Below are 22,754 nucleotides of genomic sequence, written 5' to 3'. Positions count from 1 at the left end.
TAAATGAGACTATGACGAGAAACTGTAGAAATCATTTGGCCATTTTCATGAAACTCTGAAACACAGCTGAAAATATAAATCTTTTTTTTTTCTTTTTCTTTTTCTTTTTTTTTTTTTTTAAATAGACTGGGTTCCAACCTACTAGCAAGAAATATTAAAAGAAGGTTTCTTTTCTCTTTTCAGTTTAAGAAATACTTACAAAATAGGTTAAAAGAAAGAATTTCTCTGAAATCAAAAGCAAATACATTATTTTCAAAGTAGAATAGAACTAGGAAAATAAAGCAGGTGTTTGTACTGTTGAAATGCTAGACATGAAATAAAGGTGAAAAATTAACCTTAGGGTCAGTACATCCTCCAAAATGGAAACATTATCTTACTCTTACAGTGTATGACCAAGCTATCAAACAGAAGACAAAAAACTAACTTTTCTAATTATCCTAGGTTATAAAGTGTTAGAATTACAAAAATGTGTACTGAAAATACTAGGAAGAATTTTTGTTCTGTGGACTGAGAATCAAGGATTTGAAACACTTATATATTCTCTTCTAATACATTTGACATTTATTTGCATATCTACTTACAGATTTGACATTGTTTTTGTCTCTCTAGTATGGAAAGTATGTTTATAAAGAAAAGCAAGAGCTTGAGCCAAAGCTGATCATTCAGTCAGTGGGTACTGAGCCATTTGCATAAAATGTAGTCTGTATTCAAGGACTGTCAGGCAGTTGGGAATAAAAAGAGAATCAATCTGAACTTCAGTCAGTACTGGTACTTGAATGAAAATGAGCCAAAAATTGTTATAAAATATTAAGAATGGGTTTTAGGACACACTCAGCCATGAATTCTCATGAAAAGGATACCTGCCAAAGATGCTCTAAAGGGGATGATTTATCTAACCTTTCAATAATCAGGTACCTATATTTTTCCAGAAAAAAAATCTCTTAGCAGAGTTGAGTGTCTGAATGCTAATATCATACCTCTGTGAATTCTTACAGTTAGCATTTCTGACTATAGGTCTCCTGAAACCTCCAATGCTTGGTGCTCACTGGGTTAAAAACAGCATAGATATATTTACAAGGATGAATATTTTTCATATCTTTTACTTAAAAACACAACTAAATGAATCCATGAAGTTTAAGATTTAGGCAGAACGCAAATCTCATCTTGAGGGATTCAAACCTTCAAATACTTTCATATTCAAGGAAGCTTTTCTATCACCAGGGTATGGGATGTTGCAGGAAATTTTCACCCTTCTTACTGAAGTTGTATTTTTCTACAGAAAGGAATTCAAGATTCATAGGCAAACAGAACATGGCAGAATGTAACCAAATAAGCTATACATCAAGGAGAAAAGAGAACTGGGTTTTGAATCTTTTTTGAAAGGGTTGCTTAATACTTTGCTTAGGTAATCAAAATATCCATACTTTAAACTAAAATTGATCAAAAGGTGGTTTGTTTTCTAAGAAAAGGAAAGTATGTTGAAAAAAAAAACTTTTTTTTTTTTTTTAATGATCACTCAGAAGAAAAACTAGTTCTATGAGTTGCTTGCTAAGTAACCATTGATCCCAAATTCAGAAGAGGATAAGGATTAGAACCAAATTTTGACCTTTCTCCTCCAGATTCTCGTTACAGTTGAGAGCACTAAGCTTTTTCCTGTTAGCATTAGTAACTTAAGCACTGTCCTGTGGACAGCTTCTTTTCTCTCTCTCATTCTGTTCTGACAGGAGAGGGAAAAATCCAGCATAAGTATGCCAGCAAAGCAGGCCAGGATAGCCAAAGTAAAGTAGCATAGCACTGTATGAGAGATGCAGAAACCAACTGCATGCAGAGATGAATATGGCTCTCCAGTACTGAAGATGAATGGCCTTAACTAATTTCGAGCTAAAAGATGGTATAGATGCCTACAGTATTATGAATAGTTCCTAAACACTTTTACTTCCTTTTCTGTTGTTAAAAGAGCTCAAAATAGAAACAAATTATTTTGTATAAGGTTGAATGAATATTTAATTTCACTGAGATTAGTTTCATGTTACTTTTTGTATGCTCTTTTTATGAGTCAATTCACTGTTATTTCTGTTTGGATCAAAACAATTTTTTGGTCAATGGTGTGAATCAAATACACTTTATTTATATATCCATTCTATTCCTGAATTTCAAAATGTTAAGGACATCTCTTTTCCTTGTGTGTTTATGTCTGTATATGATTAACTATAATAAACATGGCATAGGAAGCAGACATCCTTAAGGAACCTTACATTCTCCACTGAAGATTCAAGAATAATTTCTGCCAAATGAACATATGGTTCCATTTGGTAGTAAACAAAAAATGAAGCTCCAGTGAAAACCCAGTAAAATCTTTTGCATAACTAGCATAATGCTATGTGTTTAAAACTCATTGTAAAATGTATCCACAATATTATTTTATATATGCATCCCATAATATAAGCTACCCATATATGTGTAGGTAACTTTTATACAATTTTCAGAGTTGAACTACATCAGTGTTTTATTTTAAGAAAGAATGAATCACCTGAATAAAATATAACAGGAGACACATTCCTAGTCAAAATAAGAAACAAATAATAGCGACTCCATTGAAAAAGAGCGAAATACCTACCAACTCCTTCAGATTAGGTAAATCTATAACATTTTTCCCAAAGAAGATCATTAGCAGCATAATGAACTGAATCTAATTTAGTAGTTCTCTATTGAGCATGAATTTGATCATGCAAAGTAAACAGCTCTCTGGTCCCGATCTACCTAAACACTTCAGTACTTGAGCTCTCTGTTCCCTGTCAGCTGAAATTATTTAGAGCAGATTTTTGTGTTAGAATTGTAAGGCTTTGGCTCAATGTTTAGCAGGAGTAAAGAATAATTTGCAAGGTTGTGTGCACTGAAGTCTGCCCCTGGAAGGACAGAACTGTGGATGCTTCTTGTTCTTTTACTTTCTAAAACCAAACCAAACCAACCAGTGAATCTTCTAAGAGGTTAGCTATGGGCAGTGATTACTTTTTTCATATACTGTTATGGATATAAGCTGAAGTACTATACTGTAGAAAAAAAGTGTGGACAGATGTAGGTATAGTCTCTTTAGAAGTTCCACTGATATCTTTGGTGTCATTAAACTGCTGTCAAAACATGGAATAATTGAACAACAGTTCAGCTTATAAATTGTAATGTCATTAAAAAAAAAAAAAGTATCAGTCAACTTCATCTTCTTTTCACACTATTTCTCTGCTAATGTATGATGTCAAAGAATTACTTAAAAATAAAAGAAAAAAGGACCCCAAAATATTAAGTGGAAAATTGCACTTAATAAATTAGGTACTCAGTGCATAAAGCTGGTTAGCACACATGAACTTTGTGATGCATTGGCCTTAATTAAGTAGAAATTAGTTTAGTTCCAAGAACAGCACTGCAGCTGATAGAAAAATACACACGGAATTATGAGTACATATTTATCTCCACAGCTATGTAAATACTCTTTCAAGCCTATTACATTTTACTCAACCCATTCAATAAATGACCAGTCTTTATCACCAGAGATTTTCTTTTCAAGCTACTTTTTGGATAGTTTTATGGAGGAAAATAATTTTATTTCTGGGAGTTTAGCAGTCCTGGTATAAATGGGGGAAAGAAGTAATGGTGTGGGAGTACGTTGTGGGGTCAGAGATTTATCTTCCAGTTAGTTCTTGTCTCATTATCTCCTGTCAACACGTTCCTACTACAGTTCTGCAGCTTTTCCTGACTCCATACATCTGGCATATAGACTGACTATGTCTAAATGCTGAATATAAGTACTATCAGGAGCATAGCAGGGAAAGAGATGCAGCAGGGAGTACATCTTTGGAGTTAAAGATCTTGGTGAAACAGTTCATCCTTGTGCATCCTTGGAATGGAAGAAAAAAATTCAATATTAAATGTACAGATAAGGTCCAGTCTTGCCTTGATGTCTTTGATTGGGGAAAACTACAATAAATTTATTTTATCATATCACTGGGGGTTCTGGAAAAATAAGGAATGGATAAGGAACCAGGACCACAGCTCGCACGTAAATACATAAATAATAAAGAAAAATAAGATACATGCACACAAAGCAAAAACAATTGCAGCGCTGACAGTTTTACACACATGCTTATTGAATCTATTATGCTGCTTTTTATTATTACATATCCTTTAGCTGATGCTGATACAGAAGATGTACATGGCAAGTTTTAGGGCTGAGATCTAGATTTTAGATCTGCCCATGTTTTATGAAGGTAAATGGGCATTAGGCAGCAGCAAGGCAAAAGTTATACAAAAAAAAAAAAAAAAAGGCAGCCCAGCAATCCTAAAACAGTCAGTAAGATCCCAAAGCACTGTTTTGGCACAGAACATGACTACCTTCTTTTGTTGTATTATTTTCCAGGGAAAATAAAGTCCTATTTCTTTAATTTTATTTTAACTGTATGAAAACAGGAATATATGGAGAAACAAGGAACAACATCCATTAACCAGTCCCAAAGTGCCAGCACCAAAAATCCAGATTAGTAAACTGTTAAATTTGATGCTGTAGTTCTCATCACTTATGGATCAACCTTTTTAAATCTTGAACATCAACTGATTCCATAAGACTGTTTACAGGATATAATTTCTGTGAAGCTCATTTATTGTCTTTCCCATTTCTTCATTTGCTCTTGATGTCATTATTCCCCATCTTCACTGACTTTCTGTGTATACAGGAGACTTAAGATATATTTGATAATTTGATTAATTGGGAATTCTCCATGTCTAATGACATCATAGAATGCATTTTAATTTTCCTTTTTGATTCCCTGTAACATTGCTTTAGAATGGAAACAGATATAGCATCTCTCATTTCTTAAAGTTTTATTATACATTACCATTAACGTTAAAATTTATTATATGTTACCACTTCCTAAATGCTGTAAGATCCTTGGTATTCTATGGTAAACTGTGCAAAACATGAAATGGATGATTTGGCAAGACAAGTTTGTAATTCATCATCAGAGCTGTATGATGTAACTAATTTTCAAACTGTATGCACTTCTTATTGGTGTGGTTTCTGCCAACAGTTGCTCCTGTTAACACTGTGTCACTGTTGGTCTCTGTGCTTAGCTGCAATTCCAGGCATGATGTGGTGAGATGTTCAAATTTCATCAAAAATAAAAGTATCCTCCTATGTGCAAAGACTGAAAGAAAAACTAAGGCAAAAAGACAAATCAACTATTCATCTGAACTTTCAACTCCTTTCCTGTCCCAGAATAGAGGAAAGAATGGGGAAGGGAAGTCTAGAGAAAGTAAGGCCAGGAGAGCCTTGGAGGTGAATCATGGTTTACATTCAGGGTCTCTGGATTCAGTCTAACTTTATACTGTTCATGTGCAAAATACACATCAATATCTAAAGGAAAGAATTGAAAAAAAATCCAGTTTAGCTGTGTCATAACTTCAACATTTACCATTTTAAGATAGTAGATCTAAGATCTATTCCAACAACATTGTACTAGATCATTGATAGCCATACAGTTTTCTATTCGTCTACCCAAAAGCATTTGAAATAACAATAATGAGATCTCAACAAAAAGGAAAAATGCTTTACTAGTTAATATAATCTACCTACATACTGACATTTCACATTATCTACGACTAAACTTGATCTGGGCAAATCTAGGAATATCTGTGCTCACCTCAGGCTCTGAAAGCCATTGGGACAATCTGCCAAGCTCACCTGCTTGTCAAAGCCTAAGCCTGTCATAGAGAAAAAACAGAGTATAAGTAGACTTCTAAAACAAAAGCTGTGGATGTGATGTGAGGCAATTCATTTGCAGTGGCAAGAAATGAAAAAGACTGTGGATCTTCTTGTATTTCACATGTTACTCACACACCAATTTAAATGCTTAAGCAATGAGAAAAGAGGATGTCACTCATGGTGTTTTCAAGGGTTGATCACTACCAGTCAGGTGCTGAGCACACGTAAGTAAGCCTTCAATAAGCACTGAAGATTCTCAGCATTTTGCAAGTAATGGCACCTTTCAGTGTGAAAGCTTGAATAGGTTGCAGTTCTCCAGTTGCTGTGAAAGATTTAAATGACAGTATCCAGAGTTCAGGCTGATTTAGTAGCTCTGTATAATTACAATGAGCAAGTATAGTTCTTCTGTCATACACATCGCTATGGTTGCAAATCTAAATTTTGAAAGAAATCTTTTTCTGTCACCAATAAGCCATATTTCTTAAGGAGGGGCAAAAGAAAAAATATAATGATATCGTGCCATATGATCACGTTTTAACTAATAGTAATAAAAAAAAAAACACAACAACACCAAAAAAAAGTTTGAATCTGCTGAAAAAAAGAAAAAAACAAAGCAGAAAAATGGAACAAAACATGAAGCAATAAGTCATTCCTGCAGAATTTTAAGAGAAAACAATTCAGTAAAATGATTGTTATTTGTAAAATTTACCCTAGCAGGATACTTTGCTTATTACAATCTCCTAGCTGGAAGAAGTATTTATTTTTCTCTGACAGATCCATTGGAATAGTCTGTTACACCCCTGCATTAGTACTTACAGTCAAAGTGACAAGGAAATCCAGGCTCTATTTAAATGCATGAAAATAATGTTTATTTGGGCAATATCAGTCATTAGGACTTCCTGATTTACAGAAGTAAAACAATAGGGGTAGTAAAACTAGGAAGAAAGCTGCATTCCGCATTTTGTTCCTGACATTATGATGATGTTTCTATCCTCTCTCTCCCTGACTATTTTTCATTTCCAGTCAATGTTAGCTTAAATGCAGAAATTATAACAGAGAAATACATATTTTATTTGCTGTTTTTTTTTTCCCACCAAAAAAAGGCTATTTAGGTACAAATGCTAACAATGTCAGTCTTTCAAGATAGTGTATATTATGCATTACACTGCTGTAAGGATTATCCAGCACAATGGAGTCCTGACACCCTCAAACCCCACATAAACACTATACCACAATGACATATTAAGGATATATGTTCATCATAATTACTACAAAATTTGAATTTATTCTATTTTCTATTTCATTTCATGTTATAGAATGTCCATATATAGCTCATGCTTAACATAATAACTTCCCATAATGCTTTGTTAGTTTCACTAAATATATACCGATTTACCTTTATTTGCTTACAACCCCAATACATAACTTTCAAAATTGCTGATAACATTTTCTGTGGAATTGACTGAAAAATGTTAAACAAACTCTTGCAAAAATAGAGAATGGTAAGCTGTTTGAAATACTGGAATCAGTAACATCTCTGACATAGCTGTGTTAAAAAGCCAAAACAGCTTGTATGGAGTTATTTTCTCTCGTTCACATTTCCAGGGGCTCTCATGTGAGAATTAGCTGAAATAAAATGCATTATTAAAATACCATGTTGTTTTTCAATTAATAATGAGAATTTTTTTTTGTATTAAAATTAATTATGTATAAAAGCAAGAAATAAATATATCGGTAAAATAATAATCCTGTAGCATCACTGAGCTGTGACGTTGTTGTCTGTTTTGCAAAATTAGGAAATATTCAGCAGATACAAAATATCTACTGAGATGCTACCATATGTATACACATCTTTATAAAAAAACAGTGCACAGCAGTAACCAGAATCTGACTGCCTCTGTTTCCATTGGCAGAATTGCTCCATTTTTTCATCTTCTTTTGTCCTGAGAGGTAAGACACCTGAAGGATTTTTCCTTCCATTTTCTAACGTCTATGTTCACGGCTTTAAAAAGGGCTTCTAGTGGCAAGTTGTCTGTTTTTGAGAGGAACTGAGAAATCATTCTTAGCAGATTTCATACTACCCTTCTACTGCTTTTCTTTTCCAGTGGAGCCTCACGTGCATCGAGCCTTAGAGATAATACTCCAGAGGCCAACGTAGCACCTAGCACTGCAGAAGAACAAGCAGAGCAAATGCTGCAGCTGAATCAATAGATACCTGTGTTGCCCCAAAGAGAAAGCCAGGATGAAGAGAAATAAATGTAACCTGTCTAAAATCAGGGGATTAGGTGCAGTCCTCGTTTGATAGATTTAATAGAAGTCTACAAATCCTATGCCAGTCACAAGATTTACAAAATCGGATCCTTAGTTTCTAGAGGGTTGTCTATTTCCTAAATTAAAGGAGGACACAAATAACATACAGATAATAGATATAGTTTACCTATTCAAATCAACACTAACTTTCTATAAATCTTGAGATTTCTTAACCAGAGACAGAATAGTTGGTAGAGAAATTAGTTAATAGTGTTTTTCATTAAAATTTAGAGCTTTTCTATTACTACCTTAATTTTGAACGTCACAAGAAGTATTCTTTTTTTATATTTAAAGCCACAAGTAGGACTGATGAACTGTCACAATCATAATTTTAGCCTTTTTTTATGGAAACTCAAGTGTTCAAGTGGTTCCATTGAAATAAATGGGACAAATGAGGTAAATGATCATGAACATGAATGAAGACCCTACAAACTGTTCTTTTCTACAATTTCTTTTCACACACACACAATGAAATGAAATAAACAAACCAAAAAATGGTTTGGGGTATGAATTAGCTTGTGATTTTCCTTAAATTGGGGAGAGTTTTGTAAGGCAGAATATAAATTTATTGCAGGAAATTAGGACTTAATTGGGACTAAGTAACATGCAAAAGGAAGAGCTAATAGTAGAGTGTAGCATGTAGCTACCAAAGGACAATCAGATTTGCTACACAGCAAATGAAAAAGTTGTCAAATGAAGAAGAATGGATCTTCTGTATGATATAAAATCTTGCCATATCAAAATCTGTTGTTTTTTAAAAGAAAAACTACATTTGCCTATTTTAGGAAGTTCAACTGCTTTGGCCACAGAACAAAGACAAAAGAAAGAGAGTACAGTATTCATGGTAAATGAATATAAATATAAATATATTATAGTATAGTATACCATATAAAATATATTTAAATATATATATAGTGAGAGAGTTAATAGTAAATGGTGTGTTAGAAATAATTTCCTTAGAAGAAATGGGAAAAAATTTCAAAGCTGTGAACAGCTTAGACCTAAGAAACTTCTTAATAAACAAAACAACCATTTTTTGTAACTCCTGAGACACTAAAAGAAAATAATTGCCCTATTGAGCAGTACTAAAAAAATTAAAACAATTGGTAGCTTAAAAGAGGTTGTGATTGGACACACACATTTCAGCAATGTACCCACAAAGGCCCTCCTAGTAATAGGGCTCCAAAGAGTTTATTTTTTTTATTCAAAAAATATAACAAAAAATTACAGCCGAAACATTCAAGATCATAAAAAATATACAAGCCCTACTTTAAAAAAATATATATACAAGACTGGAAGTGCTCTAATCTTTATTTCTACCTCTACCTTGCAAATATATCAGCCAGTCTGGCAGTATGGTATGACCTCAAAGTTCCATGAAGAAAATGATCTATAACAACGCATTTTAAGGGTTGTATAGCTTTCAGTTTGGCTGTAACTTTATTACTGTAAACTACATTATAAATCCATAGATGTCATTAAAGGTGGAACAATTTGCATCACCTAAGAATGTAAATCCACATGTCAGGAGATGTCAAAGCTTGCTGAATAAGTGTTGGTCCATTCCTCAACGAAATATCATTGAAAGAAATGCTAAGAAACTCTCATTTAATATTAGTTAATAGTTAATCCTGCTGAAGTTGAAACACACAGTCATATTTTTATATTTGCCTAAGCAATGATAGATGGACCTAAAAATATTCATAAGTTCTTTAACAACTGATTGTAAAACATTTCCGAGCTTAAATTAACTCTGTCTAGCACACCAGGTCAAATTCTGCTTTTAAATAACTAGAACTGCAAATGATAAAAATTCTTTGCTCAAGTATTTCAGTCTTTTCTCTCTGGTTTCTCAAGAAAATACAGGAAAGAAAAAGGAAAAGGACTTTCCTACGTCTTCCTTATTTTTACTGCCTGCAAGCCATATGTCTATCCACTGAGGTAATGAAGACACACTGTTAAAATGTAGGATGTAATAAGGGCAAAGGAAAAAAGTTAACATAATTACATTTCTTCAATTTTCAGAAGGGCTTAAAATTAAATTCAAAGAGCATTCATATTTTGAGGGAATTGGCCTATTTTCCTTCGAACTGCTACTCTACTTTTAGAGGATTAAAATTAACTGCAAGCATTCCATCGGAATCAAATAAACAGAGAAAATTGTGTCTGAACTTTGTTTTGATGAAAAGAGAAGAAAGATTTAAATAAACTTGTGAACAGTTTTTTAACTTACCAGCTTGACCAAGTGTATACTCCTGATATCTTGTTCCTATTGTGTTTGTGGCTGTACAGTTATACCGTCCAAAATCACTGTCAGATGTGGGAGCAATCTTTAAAATGAATACAATTTGAAAATATTACTTTCTATTCAAATAATAAAGTTCTTTTAAAAAATCAGAAATGCAAATATGTTTTATTTAACCAATATGCAGATGAGTTCTTACTTCAGCCTGTCTAGTATATTCCCCAAAATACAGATCTAGATTCACCCTTTTTCATGTTAAACTCCCCCTTTTCAAATTCAAATTAGGAAATCAAATAATGGGAAATGGTGACATTGTTTATCTCTATAATTTCAGTTTTGAACAAGGAAGGAAAAAATTAATAAACTGCACATTTGTTCACAAAGACACTATTTGCACATATTTTGATTAAACTAAGCAATGATAGGTCTGAAAAATGCTGTTCCTATAGATAATGCAAGGATAATATTTTGTTTTTTTTTAGTTTATGGGATTCACAATACACTGGACATTCAGGGGTAAAAAAGAAAAGTAGGGAGCAGCATAAGCTTTCTTTGTAGTTAATGTAGTGGCTCTATAACATTTATTCTAGGTGGCATGGGTCTGTATTGACTTGTCAAAATAGCACCAAAGGGTGGATTAACTGCCAACCTATATAAATGAGCAGAACACATTTCGTTGATAGTCCAAACTTTTCTTTAAGGGAACTGTGGAGACTGTTTCTTGGAAAGCTGTGGTTTTGCAAGTGTCAAGTTATCAAAAGCCTCTTTCCTCCATGTAATTTAACATTTGAACCATGTAAAAAAATGATGTTTCAATTAATGTCAGTTAATGTCATTTTTTTTCCTGCAGAATTATTAAGGTAGTCCTGATGACTCCACCCAGTTCAATCAAAATAACTGAAATCCACTTCCAGAAGACTCTAAAACTCATTGGGAGAGGTTAAAGCTAATACGGAATCAAACAATCAAGAATGGTTTGGATTGGAAAGGGCCTTAAGATCATCTAATTCCAACCCCATTGCCATAGGCATGGACACCTCTCACTAGACCACGTTGCTCAAAGCCCCATCCAGCCTGGCCTTTAACACTTCCATGGATGGGGCATTCACTGCTTCTCTGGGCAACCTGTTTCAGTGCCTCACCATCCTCCAATAAACAATTTCTTCCTAATATTTAATCTAAATATACCATTTTTTAGTTTAAAACCATTACTCCTTGTTCTATCACTACCTGCCCTGACAAAGAGTCCCTTTCCTGCTTTCTTGTAGGCCCCCTTTAGGTACTGGAAGACTCGCATAAGGTCTCCTTGGAGCCTTCTCTTCTCCAGGCTGATCAACCCCAACTCCCTCAACCTGTGTTAATAGGAAAGATGCTCCAGCACCTAGATCATCTTTGCGGTCCTCCTGTGGACTCACTCCAACAGGTCCATGTCCTTCTTGTGCTGGGGGCCCCACAGCTGAACCCAGTGCTCCAGGTGGAGTCTCATGAGAGCAGAGCAGAGGGGAAGAATCACCTCCCTTGACCTGCTGGTCATGTTGCTTTTGATGCAGCCCAGGATATGGTTGGCTTTCTGAGCTGCAAGTGCACATTGCCAACTCTCGTTGAGCTTCTCATCCACCAACACCCCCAGGCCCTTCTCCTCAGGGATGCTTTCAATCCATTCTCTGCCCAGCCTGTATTCGTGCTTGGGATTGTCCCAGCCCAGTTGCAGGACCTTGCACTTGGCCTTGTTGAACTTCAAGAGGTATGCACAGGCCCTCTTCTCAGGCCAAAGTCCCCCTGGATGGCAGAGGTCCCTCTGGTAAACCGTGGCACACAGCCTGGTGTCATCGTCAAACTTTCTGGGGGTGCACTCGGTCCCACTGTCCATGTCACCAACAAAGATGTCAAACAGCACAAATCCCAATACCGACCCAGGGGTCAATATTGGAACACCCCTTGTTACTGATCTCCACTTGGACATTGAGCCATTGATGTCAACTCTCTGAGTGTGATCACCCAGCCAATTGATTAATATGTGATGAGGTAAGTAAAAACCATTCATGCTTACCAAGATTTAGCTAACCTGAGTAAACTCACTAAAACCAGAAGCTACATATGAGTTTTCAGGCAAAATAAAGGATAAGTTATTAGAATGACTGAATATTTCCTTTCTGTCTTCTTCCCACAACATAACACAGATCTGTAAATTTATAGTTAATTCCTGTAAAGGCTACAGAGAGCAGATAATGATTTGCTATCATAGATCATTTCTCATCAGATAAATGAATTCACTTGTCATCATACATGCATAAATCAGCTTGTCATTTATTTCAAAATTCTTTATGTCATTATGCTCTATTCTGACATTGTATTACATAATGATCCACATTCTCTTGCTCCCCTTTTATCCAATTTCCCATGGGACAATCACTTAACATCTCACAGAAAACTAGACTTTTCTATTACAAGTAACGCTTCTGAAAAAAGCAACAAAGTAACACACATACCGTAAATTTCAAGAAATGAGGTTCATTGTCTGGACTTTAGGAAAAAGACACAGCTTATTTCAGAATATCATGTACCTCTTGCTTGGGATCTGATGTAGGACCCCCACTCGTACTAGCCCTACAGCTTCTGAACCATTTTTCCTATGGCAACTGAGAAAAATATGCTGAAGCTGCTAATACTAGATTTAAACGAAGAAAGCTAATTTCCTCCACACTTCTCACATTCAGTCAGGAGAGAGTATCTAGTTGCTGTAACAGGTGAGCCCAGGACTGGAGATAGCGGTTGAATACACTTTGTTGTGAAATCACTAATCAAGGAACATGACTTGTTGTACATTACTATTCAGTAGTTCACTATTTAGTCAAGATGATACATTTAGAGATAATAATAAATAAAGATAATAATAATAATAATAATAATTGCCATCTAAACCAACTGCAGTTTAGTTTCACTTTCCCCTTCTGGTTTGGTCTTGACTGAAGCCACACATATATTTTTGTATATACCAAGCACCTACCAGATAGTCACTTTAATTTTTACTATCAACCCGATGGATTAATATTATATTTATGCATTTATTTACTTGCAATAAATGAAAGTCACATTAGCGTTCAGTGCAGATGCAAAACTGAACACAAGCCATGTAAATGAGGTTTATTTTCCAAATGTTCACAAGAAATGTGGAGATAAATCAGTTCATACATAGTTTTTATGTTTTGTTTTGTTTTTTTTTAAAGACCTTTACTTATTAAATTATAAATCTTAACCTTAAGCACACTGCATAAGACTTGTGATGGTGCCAAACTGAAGAAGAAATTAATTAACTAATGTCACAATGTTGATTTCTTTTTTAAGCCTTACCTCTAGAATCAGCTTTCTTCCTGCACTGTAGGTCTTCAGATGTGTTGTATTTTTTACAGGTAGAACTAATTTTCCTCTCCTCCACTGAATTGTGGCAGATGGATTTGCCAGCACTTCACATGTTATATTGATGGGATTGCCTTCCCATGAGTAATGCATGGTTTGATTTGACACAAATGTTGGAGCATCTGAAAAAAGAAAGTAATACACAAATATGTTAACTGTTTTAGTATAAAACATACCATATAACTCTATTGAAGTACTAATCTTCTAAAGTTTTAACTGAATGCTGTTTCAATTTATTACTAACTGTGGCAACATCAGTGTTCAACCCTGAGTTTTTTAAGCTCTTATTTTCATTGGTTTCTCCTCTGCTGAAATTGTTTCAGCTGAAATTCTCAGGAAGAGAAATCTTGCTAATTATATTTAACATTAGGCAATATCAGGCCCTTGAAAGATGTGTCTCAGAAATGACAAAAACTGTTTCATCCCAATGATGAGAAACTCTCCAGCCAGACTCTGGGAAAGGCACAGTACATTTTGTTAGGGTGCATTATTACATGATGTTTAGGGTTCAGTGCATGAAAGTAATAGGCAGGTTCCTTCTCTTGTGACATCTGCAGGTGGATGTGTGGATGTGGCCCTGGGTTCTGTGTTCAGTCAGCACACTGACTTCCCAAGCTGTTTATTACTTCCCAATGGCTGGTGACAAAGGGAGGTGCAGTATGAAACATATATGTACACTGTTCAGTTGCTGATTTTATAGAGTCTCCTTTTGCCATGGAGAAATTACACTCTCTCTGAATGTTCATAGATGTGTAAATGCTTCACCAATTTCCTATCAGATCATATACTTTATGAAACCTTTCTAAAGAAAGAAACTTGGCTGTGTGAATAAACCTAGAATAAAATAATGAAAGAAAAAAGAACACCTAAAATATTGCTATGCATTTTACCTACTTCAGATAAAACATTGTGCATATCAGTATGCTTTCTATTTAGGATAATCTTCATATCAGTTCCTTAAGAAATCATCAAGCTACAGACAAAGAGATGGTGCATCTTCCTTACAAACCTTGCCTGTAAATGGCTATACTAAACATGTAGCCAAACACTGAATCAGATACAGAGAAAACTGCTGGCTTGCAAACTAATTATATTTTTCAGATCACAATGCCAGCAGTGACAAGGCTCTTCCATTCTACTCACTGTTTCCCTGGAAAACAGAAGCAGTTTAATGGTCTCCAGAAATGAGCAGGAGTGGTTCTCTCCTGCTCCTCTGCTTCTGTCTTGGGTAAATCATATTTTTGTCTATTAAATATTTATTTTGAAATGAATTTTCCATTATAATCGCACTCTTATTATAGTTTAAGAGTATTAAGTAAATATCATTTATATTACTGAAAGCGAAGGAAACACAGTTCTTAAAGAGAATTATCAGTTATAGCTGGCGCCATGGTATCTCTTTTTAATACTTGAACCATATATATGTTGATAAATAGTTATTAAATGCTTCTAGTTGTGTCTCTGGAAATTCTGTTCTAGTCTTCTCACAATTAGTTTAACTTTAGACTAGAAAATTTCTAATAGGTCTATGAGAGACTAGAACACATTTGACTTAACAGTAAAATTTAGCTTCAAGAATGGTTTTAAACTACTTTCTTGTTTCTGAAGTACATGTTTTCAACTTCTTTTTGTGTTTACCTTTGTGCAAAAATGTAACTTTTTGGTTTTTATTATGCTTCTGGTGCATGCATACATACAGGCTTAGATCAGAGACAACTGTCATCTGTTCTAAGCACAGATAAAGTCTACTACATAGCTCAACATATTTTTTTAATAAATATTCAGCCCTTATTTTTGTAAGAAAGAAGATGATTTCATACAAGTAAGTGAAGTATGTCTTCATATAATTTTATTTACAAGACACAGGAGCTCTTCTTTCCTTTTCAGATGTTATGGTAAGTAATTCTACTGCTCTTTGATTCTCATAGACCTTTAAAAACATATTTAAACATCTAAATATCTTCTTGCAAAGAATGGACTAATAAAGAGTATTCAGGATATGACATCACAAAAATGGAGCTCTATGAAGATAAAAGCAAACTTTGCATATGCCTGTTTTATGCTTAGGTATGGTCAGGAACGTCAGAACGCCCAGAGTCAGACACTTGGCTTCTGGAAATGAAGTTAGCAGTGGGATCCACCTGAAGGAAAACTGCATGAACTGACTTCTTCCTGGCGGACAGCTTTTGCACTGAATGTGTGTTCAACATATGGGTCAGAAATCTCATCACAGTGTGCATGAGACACAAAATGAAGTTATTTAACAACAGATTTTAGATAAGCTCTGTCCTCCATAACGGACAATTTCTCAAAGTAACTTCACTTTGTCAATGAACACTGGCATGAATGTGGCAGATAGAAAGATGTTCCGTCAGAACCCAACTAACTTTCCCGTCTTAGGAAAAAATCACATGGTTTGATGCTTTCTGACGCTTTCTGTTAATTTAAGTAAATATTGGGCCAATTCATATCCTACTTACAAGACTTACATGTGAAAAAGGAGTGTCCAGTTCCTGTAGGTACAAGCATCTAGGAGAGTAGTGACTTTGGTTCAAACTGCTCTGTCCTCTAAAGGCAGATTTTGGATCACTGTAGTACCTGTCTACTTATATTTTAAAAGAGTAGGTGAGTTATGGACTGTCATCTACACATGACTACAGATACTAACAGGTTTAGCATCTTAAATCACAAAAAGTCCTTCAGATAAAGCTATATCAAAATCAACAACTCCAAAATGCAAAGCATTGCTAAACAAAATTAGCTTTATGTTTTCTCTCCCAAAAGATTGGAAAAAAAAGGCTTTGCAGCAATTTCCCCAGCAGTTGAAAGATCTGATATAGCCAAAAGTAGAAGATACTTTCAGGCAAATCATCTTAAATAACATGATCTTTGATTTGCTAGTCAGGAGTAAATAACTGGAGTGATGTTTCATACAAAGAAAATAGCTCTGGAAATATTTTTTTAAAGTACAAATAAAAGATATTCTTATACATTGTTAGATATTTCTTATAAAATAAAAAAAAAATGAGAATGAAAGGACATTTTCTTTTTTCCTGTATACTTTCATTGCTAGCTGTAGTATAGTGTGCTTAAATGGTTACAAAATTGGTATTTATCAAACAGAAACATGTTTAGTATTGTCATGACTTTGGGTGCGACGGAGCTAATTTTCTTCGTAGTGGCTCACACAATGCTGTGTTTAGGATTTTTGATGAAAACAGTGTTTATAACACACCAATGTTTCTAGTTGTTGCAAAGCAGTGCTTGCACAGAGCCAAGGCCTTTTCTGTTTCTCACGCTGCCCTGCCAGCGAGGATGCTGGGTGTGCACCAGGAGCTGGAAGGGGACACAGCCAGGACAGCTGGCCTCAACTGACCAAAGGGATGTCCCATGCCATGTGGCATCATGCTCAGGAATACAAGCTGGGTTAAAGAAGGAGGAAAGGGGGGACATTTGGAGTGATGGTGTTTGTCTTCCCAAGGAACCATTACACTCGATGAGCCTTGCTAAACCACAAGTGGCTGAGCACCTGCCTGCCAGTGGGAAGTAGTGAATGAATTCCTAGTTTTGCTTTGCTTGTACATGCAGCTTTTGCTTTCCATAGTAAACTTTATCTCAACCCATGAGTTCTCGCACTTTTACCTTTCCAATTCTCGCTCCCATCCCACCTGGGGAAAGTGAGCAAGTGGCTGTGTGGCACTTAGTTGCCTGCCAGGTTGAACTACATCAGTCCTTTTGGCACCCAGTGTTGGGCTTGAAGGATTCAAGATGATGAGAGATTTGATTGCAATGTGGAGTGTGCTAGACCAAATTTACAGATGCTATAGCTGTTTATATGCTAATTCGCAGGCTCCTGTGCTTGATAGGGGCTTGCTTGCTGTACTGTATGGTAGAATCCAGTGCTTGTTAGTGGATGCTTTTGTTTCTGCCATTTGCTCTACACCTTATCATCTTGCTTTGCTGTGCCTGGGAACATTTTGATAACAGTTATGGCCATCCACGTGGCCATAACAGGTCATCAGTGCTGTTCCTGTGCTGTTGTACTGGACAGGCTGGAAATCCAAACTGAACTTGAATCAGAGGGACTGTGACCACGTAGGAACACAAACACACTGAAATCTCTCTGGCCATGGATTAAGTCCACTCTGAAGCAAAGTACCCCTCAAAGCATCTGTGGCCATGGAGAAAGTCCAAGCCACAGCAGGTACTTGTTGCAGTGTCTGTGTCCGTGGATAAGGCCATGCCAGAATACCCCCAAACATCTGTGGCCATGGATAAGACCACGACACAGCAGGTGTCTGAAGGGGCCTCTGAAGTGACTATGGCCAATAGAAAAGGCTGCACCAGAGCAAATGTACCTTGAAGCAACTGCGGCTATAGTTAAGTCCGTGCTGCAGCAGGTATACCTCTGAGGAGGCTGTGGCCTGATACTAAGTCCACACCAGAACAGGCAGACCTCCAAGCATCTGTGGCTGTGGATAAAACTCCACCACACAGTAGGTAGACTTCTGAGAGGGTTGTGGCCAGTGGACAAACCCAGGCTGGATCAGGGGTGAGGGGAGGAGTTCATTGCAATGCTAAACCCTATGGCCCGGTCCAAAAGAACAAGGGGTGGAGATTGTAATGGATGTGCCTTTAAACTGTTGTAACCCATGATTTGAGTTGCATGTTACAAGAAGTCCTATAGCAGGGACCTCTCAAGCCAATGGGCAATGAGCCTCACAAGACACAGTGCAAGTGCAGCAGTGACCCGAACTGAGCTGGCTTTGGTGTCCAGTAACTCCATGCAATGCACTGCCTCTCCTATGCTGAGTGACCACTGTAACAGAAACTGACAGGTCAGCACTACAATTATGAGATGTAGTTACCCATATACTGTACAAGAAGATTGTGTAGGAGAAGCAAACTCTGACCTGAAAAGTGTCTCTAGCATTTAAATATCCTTATTAGGCGTAATGTCTGAGAACAGTGATTCAAGAACAGACCCATATATCACGTCTCATTCAGAATGTAATTCAATTAACAACTTCAAAGATCCAGCTCTGGTGTATGTTAATAGTTATACACAAAATTGGATATGGCAAATTACCTGATTCAGCATGTGTCCAGAGAGCTGTAATAGCAAACTGGTGTGCAGAATCAGATTTGTACTTCTTCATTTAAGAATGTAGATTTTCAAACTTTTGACTATTTGTTCCTCAAATAATTCATCTTCCTGGATCATACAGGGAAAATATATGACAGATTGTCAGGTCTAAGATGCTGGATGTTTCCTGTACTATATTTTTGGAAGAGTCTCTCTTAGATGGTTAATACTGTCATGTATTTCCCATCATCAAGAACTCAATAAACTGCATCCTCTAACAAATCTAGTACTTTCATTACCATCCATCCTGTTAAAGCACCTTAAATTTTTGTAACTCCGCCCAATTTGATTAACAGCCTTCTATCTTTCTCTTGTATTTTCTCCCTCTTGCCTGTTTGGCAATAGCCAATATTCTGAAATCACTAGCTCTTCCTTGGAGACAAAGTAGAACCTCCCACGACAGGTACAATAATTGTCACATATTCTTTATAACAAGAATAATATTAGAAAGACCTCAACAAACGAAGCCAGATGATTAGATTTTGATATATAATCATCCTTAGGAGGAAGATAGAATGTACAGTGTTCAAGGTTACTAACTTTCACAATTTTCCTTCCACTATCATGATCATGTGGCTGCAAGGAAGACCTTGTAAATTTGAATGTGAAATTTTGAGATAGAAAAGCAAATGAAACTTACCACATAGTAGAATTTAAGTTTCATGATTACTAGCTAAAATGAGAGGGCTTTTTTAGAATCTGACTTTTTTACAGATGGACATATTACTTTCACAGCAGGTACAGTAACGCTTTCTTTCCCCTTCCTGTTTGTTTTGGTTCTTCTCGACATGCATATAATAAAACACATGATATTCATTATACAGTTTATGCGAAAGTAGGAGTCCCCTCTTACTGAACAGGCTAGTTCTTGGTCATCTTGACTATGATGTTATTTTTGATACACAAACATCACTCTAATTTCTCCATCTCCATAAGAATAGGTACAAAATTAGTTGTCATGAAGATAAGGTATCTTTCTGCTAAATGCAATGCATGTCGTTGATGATAGCAACTTCAGCCTTAACAATGGGCAATGAATGCCTGCATGGTTCTGGTGCTTGGTGCTGGCAGAGATACAGAAATTCAATGTATTTTTCTCTGAATTACACTTGATGTTAAGGAAGAAAGTATTTGGTTGATCACTTTAAAAAAAATAAAATGCCAGCTTCATAGAAATATCTTCTGTGAATGGATTAACTTGTCTAAAATTTTTATGTTACTGCTGGGATGCGGTTTTCAGGGTGGCAGTTTAATCTCTTCAGTTATTTCGGTTTCACTAAGTTTAATCTGAATTCATAGTATCCTGATTTACTGATGCATGATTTCTAAAAATCTGTGGTCTTGTGAGTTGTACAAATCTCTGATATTTACATTAGATACTTCTAATTTAACAACCAGAAATAGAGGCAAGATATTCCCTGCAAATGACTGTTGTGAATTCTACTCTTTGTTTTCTGTAAGGCCACTCTGAGTTAATGTTAGAGTAACTATTTTTTCAAAGATTTATTTTGGGGTAAGAAGTGTAGAAAATGTTTGCCAGATGGAGAAAAAATGGTAATAAAATTATAGCTACGTAAAATAACCTATTATGTCAATACTGATGTTTAAAAGAAACAGTCTGCATATATCTGTTGGCCATTTTCTGCCAGTAAATATCTAGGAACACTGGCCATATGAACTAGAATAAGATCTCTTCCCCTCCAGATCTCTCACACTAATAATTTTTATTTTAGTAATAAAATATTCATGCATTATCAATTACTGACATGTCATTGTTGGATGGCATCAGTATGTATCAAAATTTCAATTGCTACCTGTATTTCAGGACAGAATTACTGGAGTAATTTAGGATGATCAGACTTCTGGCATCATATATTAGATTACATAATTCTGACATAGCCATAAGTAAGCCACAATGTCTTTCTCAAATCATGACGCTAACTCCCACCTCTTCTCCTATCCCACTTTTCACATTTTAAGAACAAAATCCAGCTTCATATATTTACCTTCTGTATTTTCCTGCCTGTCATCCTTACCTCCATGTCTCCTATTGATCTCTTCCCTCTATTCCCTAATATCTATCTATCTACCTACCTACCTACCTACCTACTATATTCCCAAATCATGACAGTTGTTCCTATGTGGAGCAGGGACTCTCAGCCTTAGCATCTGTTCACTTTATTTTTACACACAGTGCTGTCCAGAAAACAACAAAATCTCTAAGTAATTTTTAGGAACAGAATAAAAATCCCAACAGCATTGCTGAAATTACCTTGTATATCCAACTCCATTTCCAACAGGTTGATTCCCCTAAACCTATACCTTATAACCCTCAAACCTCCAGTACACCATGTACTCAAACTCAGCTGGTATCTCCCTCTCTACTTTAGCTCTATGCTGTTCTCAGTGTGTGCAGAAACAGCAGCTCAGGGACAGGTTCTGTGGTGCATGGACTCCATACCAGCTCAGAGGGACCTTGCCTCATATACTGCAAGCAAAGTTGAATGCCTCAGTTTACTGTAAACAGTACAGTAGATCTCTTTTTCAAGCATCTGCCAACTTAATCACTTCAGGATTCTCTGAGCACAACTAAATATAAACTATTTAAAGATACTTTGGGTAATGCAAAATATTCTGCAGTTAAGGGAAGTAAATGAAAAAAAATGTTTAGGCTACAAATCTATCTTTAAGATATTTTGTTCTGTTCAGGTTGCAAAGTTTCAGCATCACACTTGCGATCATACCACCTCATTGTTTGCTTTGCAGTTCTCAGATGCATTGCTTCCGCTCTGCTGGGCCTATTTTGGAGGTACAGAGAAAGACAAAGACTGTGTTGTGCTTTTTTTTTTTTTTTTTCATTCACAGGTCATCACTGTATAATATAAATTACACTTTACATAGGATGAAATTACTTGCAAAATTCTATTGTATTTTCAAAGTATGAAAATCACAGTTTAAAATTTGTGTTAATTATCAATGAAAACATTTAACATTTAGCCCTCTGAGACGAACTCATAAAGTAGAACCATCTTGAAGGAAACATCAGAAAATTACTTATTGTGTGCATGTGTTTTTTTAACCTTTACTTATATAATTGAATATGTGAAAAATTAAGGCAGTAAGCAAAGATGTTGAAGAAAATATATGTACTAAAAAAACCACTAAATTATCTGAAGAGAAACAAAATAAAACCTAAAAAAAAATATTCAAACCGACAAGCCATTAAAAATCTACTTAAAATGATACCAAGCTCATTGTAAGGTAAACAAAACCATGTTTTATTAGGAAAAAATTAAGAGACGTTCTTGATATGAATGTAATATTTTAACAAGTCATAGACATACATAGGCCAAAAGTTTTTAAGATGGAAATTCTGCTCTATGGTATTATTACACCCTATTGGGCTAAAGAATAGGTGGATTTACTATACAGATGTAGAAATTATAATTTTACATTTATTGTGGCAGAATCAGAAAAAGACAACAAAGCTGCATTAATCACTGCTTCAGTACAGGGAGACTTGGTAAAATGTTTTTTGCCAAGTGACTTTATGCAATAATCCTCATATTTTGCTCAGAATTCAACATTTTTATCCCCTTTAAGTCACTGCAATGGCATACCAAATTTTCTTCTATGTACGAGCAAAAAGCAGACAAAAAAGGAAAATTTTAAGTCTTAATTAGTAACATTCTTGAGCTCCAAACTCATATCGGAATAACTACATGTATTTCATGATGCTGAACATTAACCTACTCAATCTCTATTTTCTCATTTTAAGCTATAAATTTGACAGGAAGAAAGGTAACCAAGACCAATAGTATTTTACACGAAAAGATGTAAAATCTTCTAGAATACTTCAACATTTTGTTTCTATTGGTGGCTTTTGA

The 22,754-nt window shown here is 35.5% G+C and overlaps 1 protein-coding gene across 1 annotated transcript in view; it reads right to left on the bottom strand.

Annotated features, from left to right (window-relative positions):
• Positions 1–22,754, bottom strand: part of NCAM2 (neural cell adhesion molecule 2) — a 286,892-nt gene that overhangs the window by 60,767 nt on the left and 203,371 nt on the right. Inside the window, exons 10-11 of the mRNA XM_035545772.2 lie at positions 13,656–13,843; positions 10,293–10,389 (exon numbers count right to left, since the gene is read on the bottom strand). Coding sequence (XP_035401665.1) covers positions 10,293–10,389; positions 13,656–13,843 — 285 coding nt within the window. The remainder of the gene's footprint in view (positions 1–10,292; positions 10,390–13,655; positions 13,844–22,754) is intronic.

This window comes from Cygnus atratus, chromosome 1 (assembly GCF_013377495.2).
Source record: "Cygnus atratus isolate AKBS03 ecotype Queensland, Australia chromosome 1, CAtr_DNAZoo_HiC_assembly, whole genome shotgun sequence".
In the NCBI taxonomy this organism is placed as follows: Eukaryota; Metazoa; Chordata; class Aves; order Anseriformes; family Anatidae; genus Cygnus; species Cygnus atratus.
The sequence above is the reverse complement of the archived record's forward strand: the minus strand, read 5'-3'. Positions and strand labels throughout refer to the sequence as shown.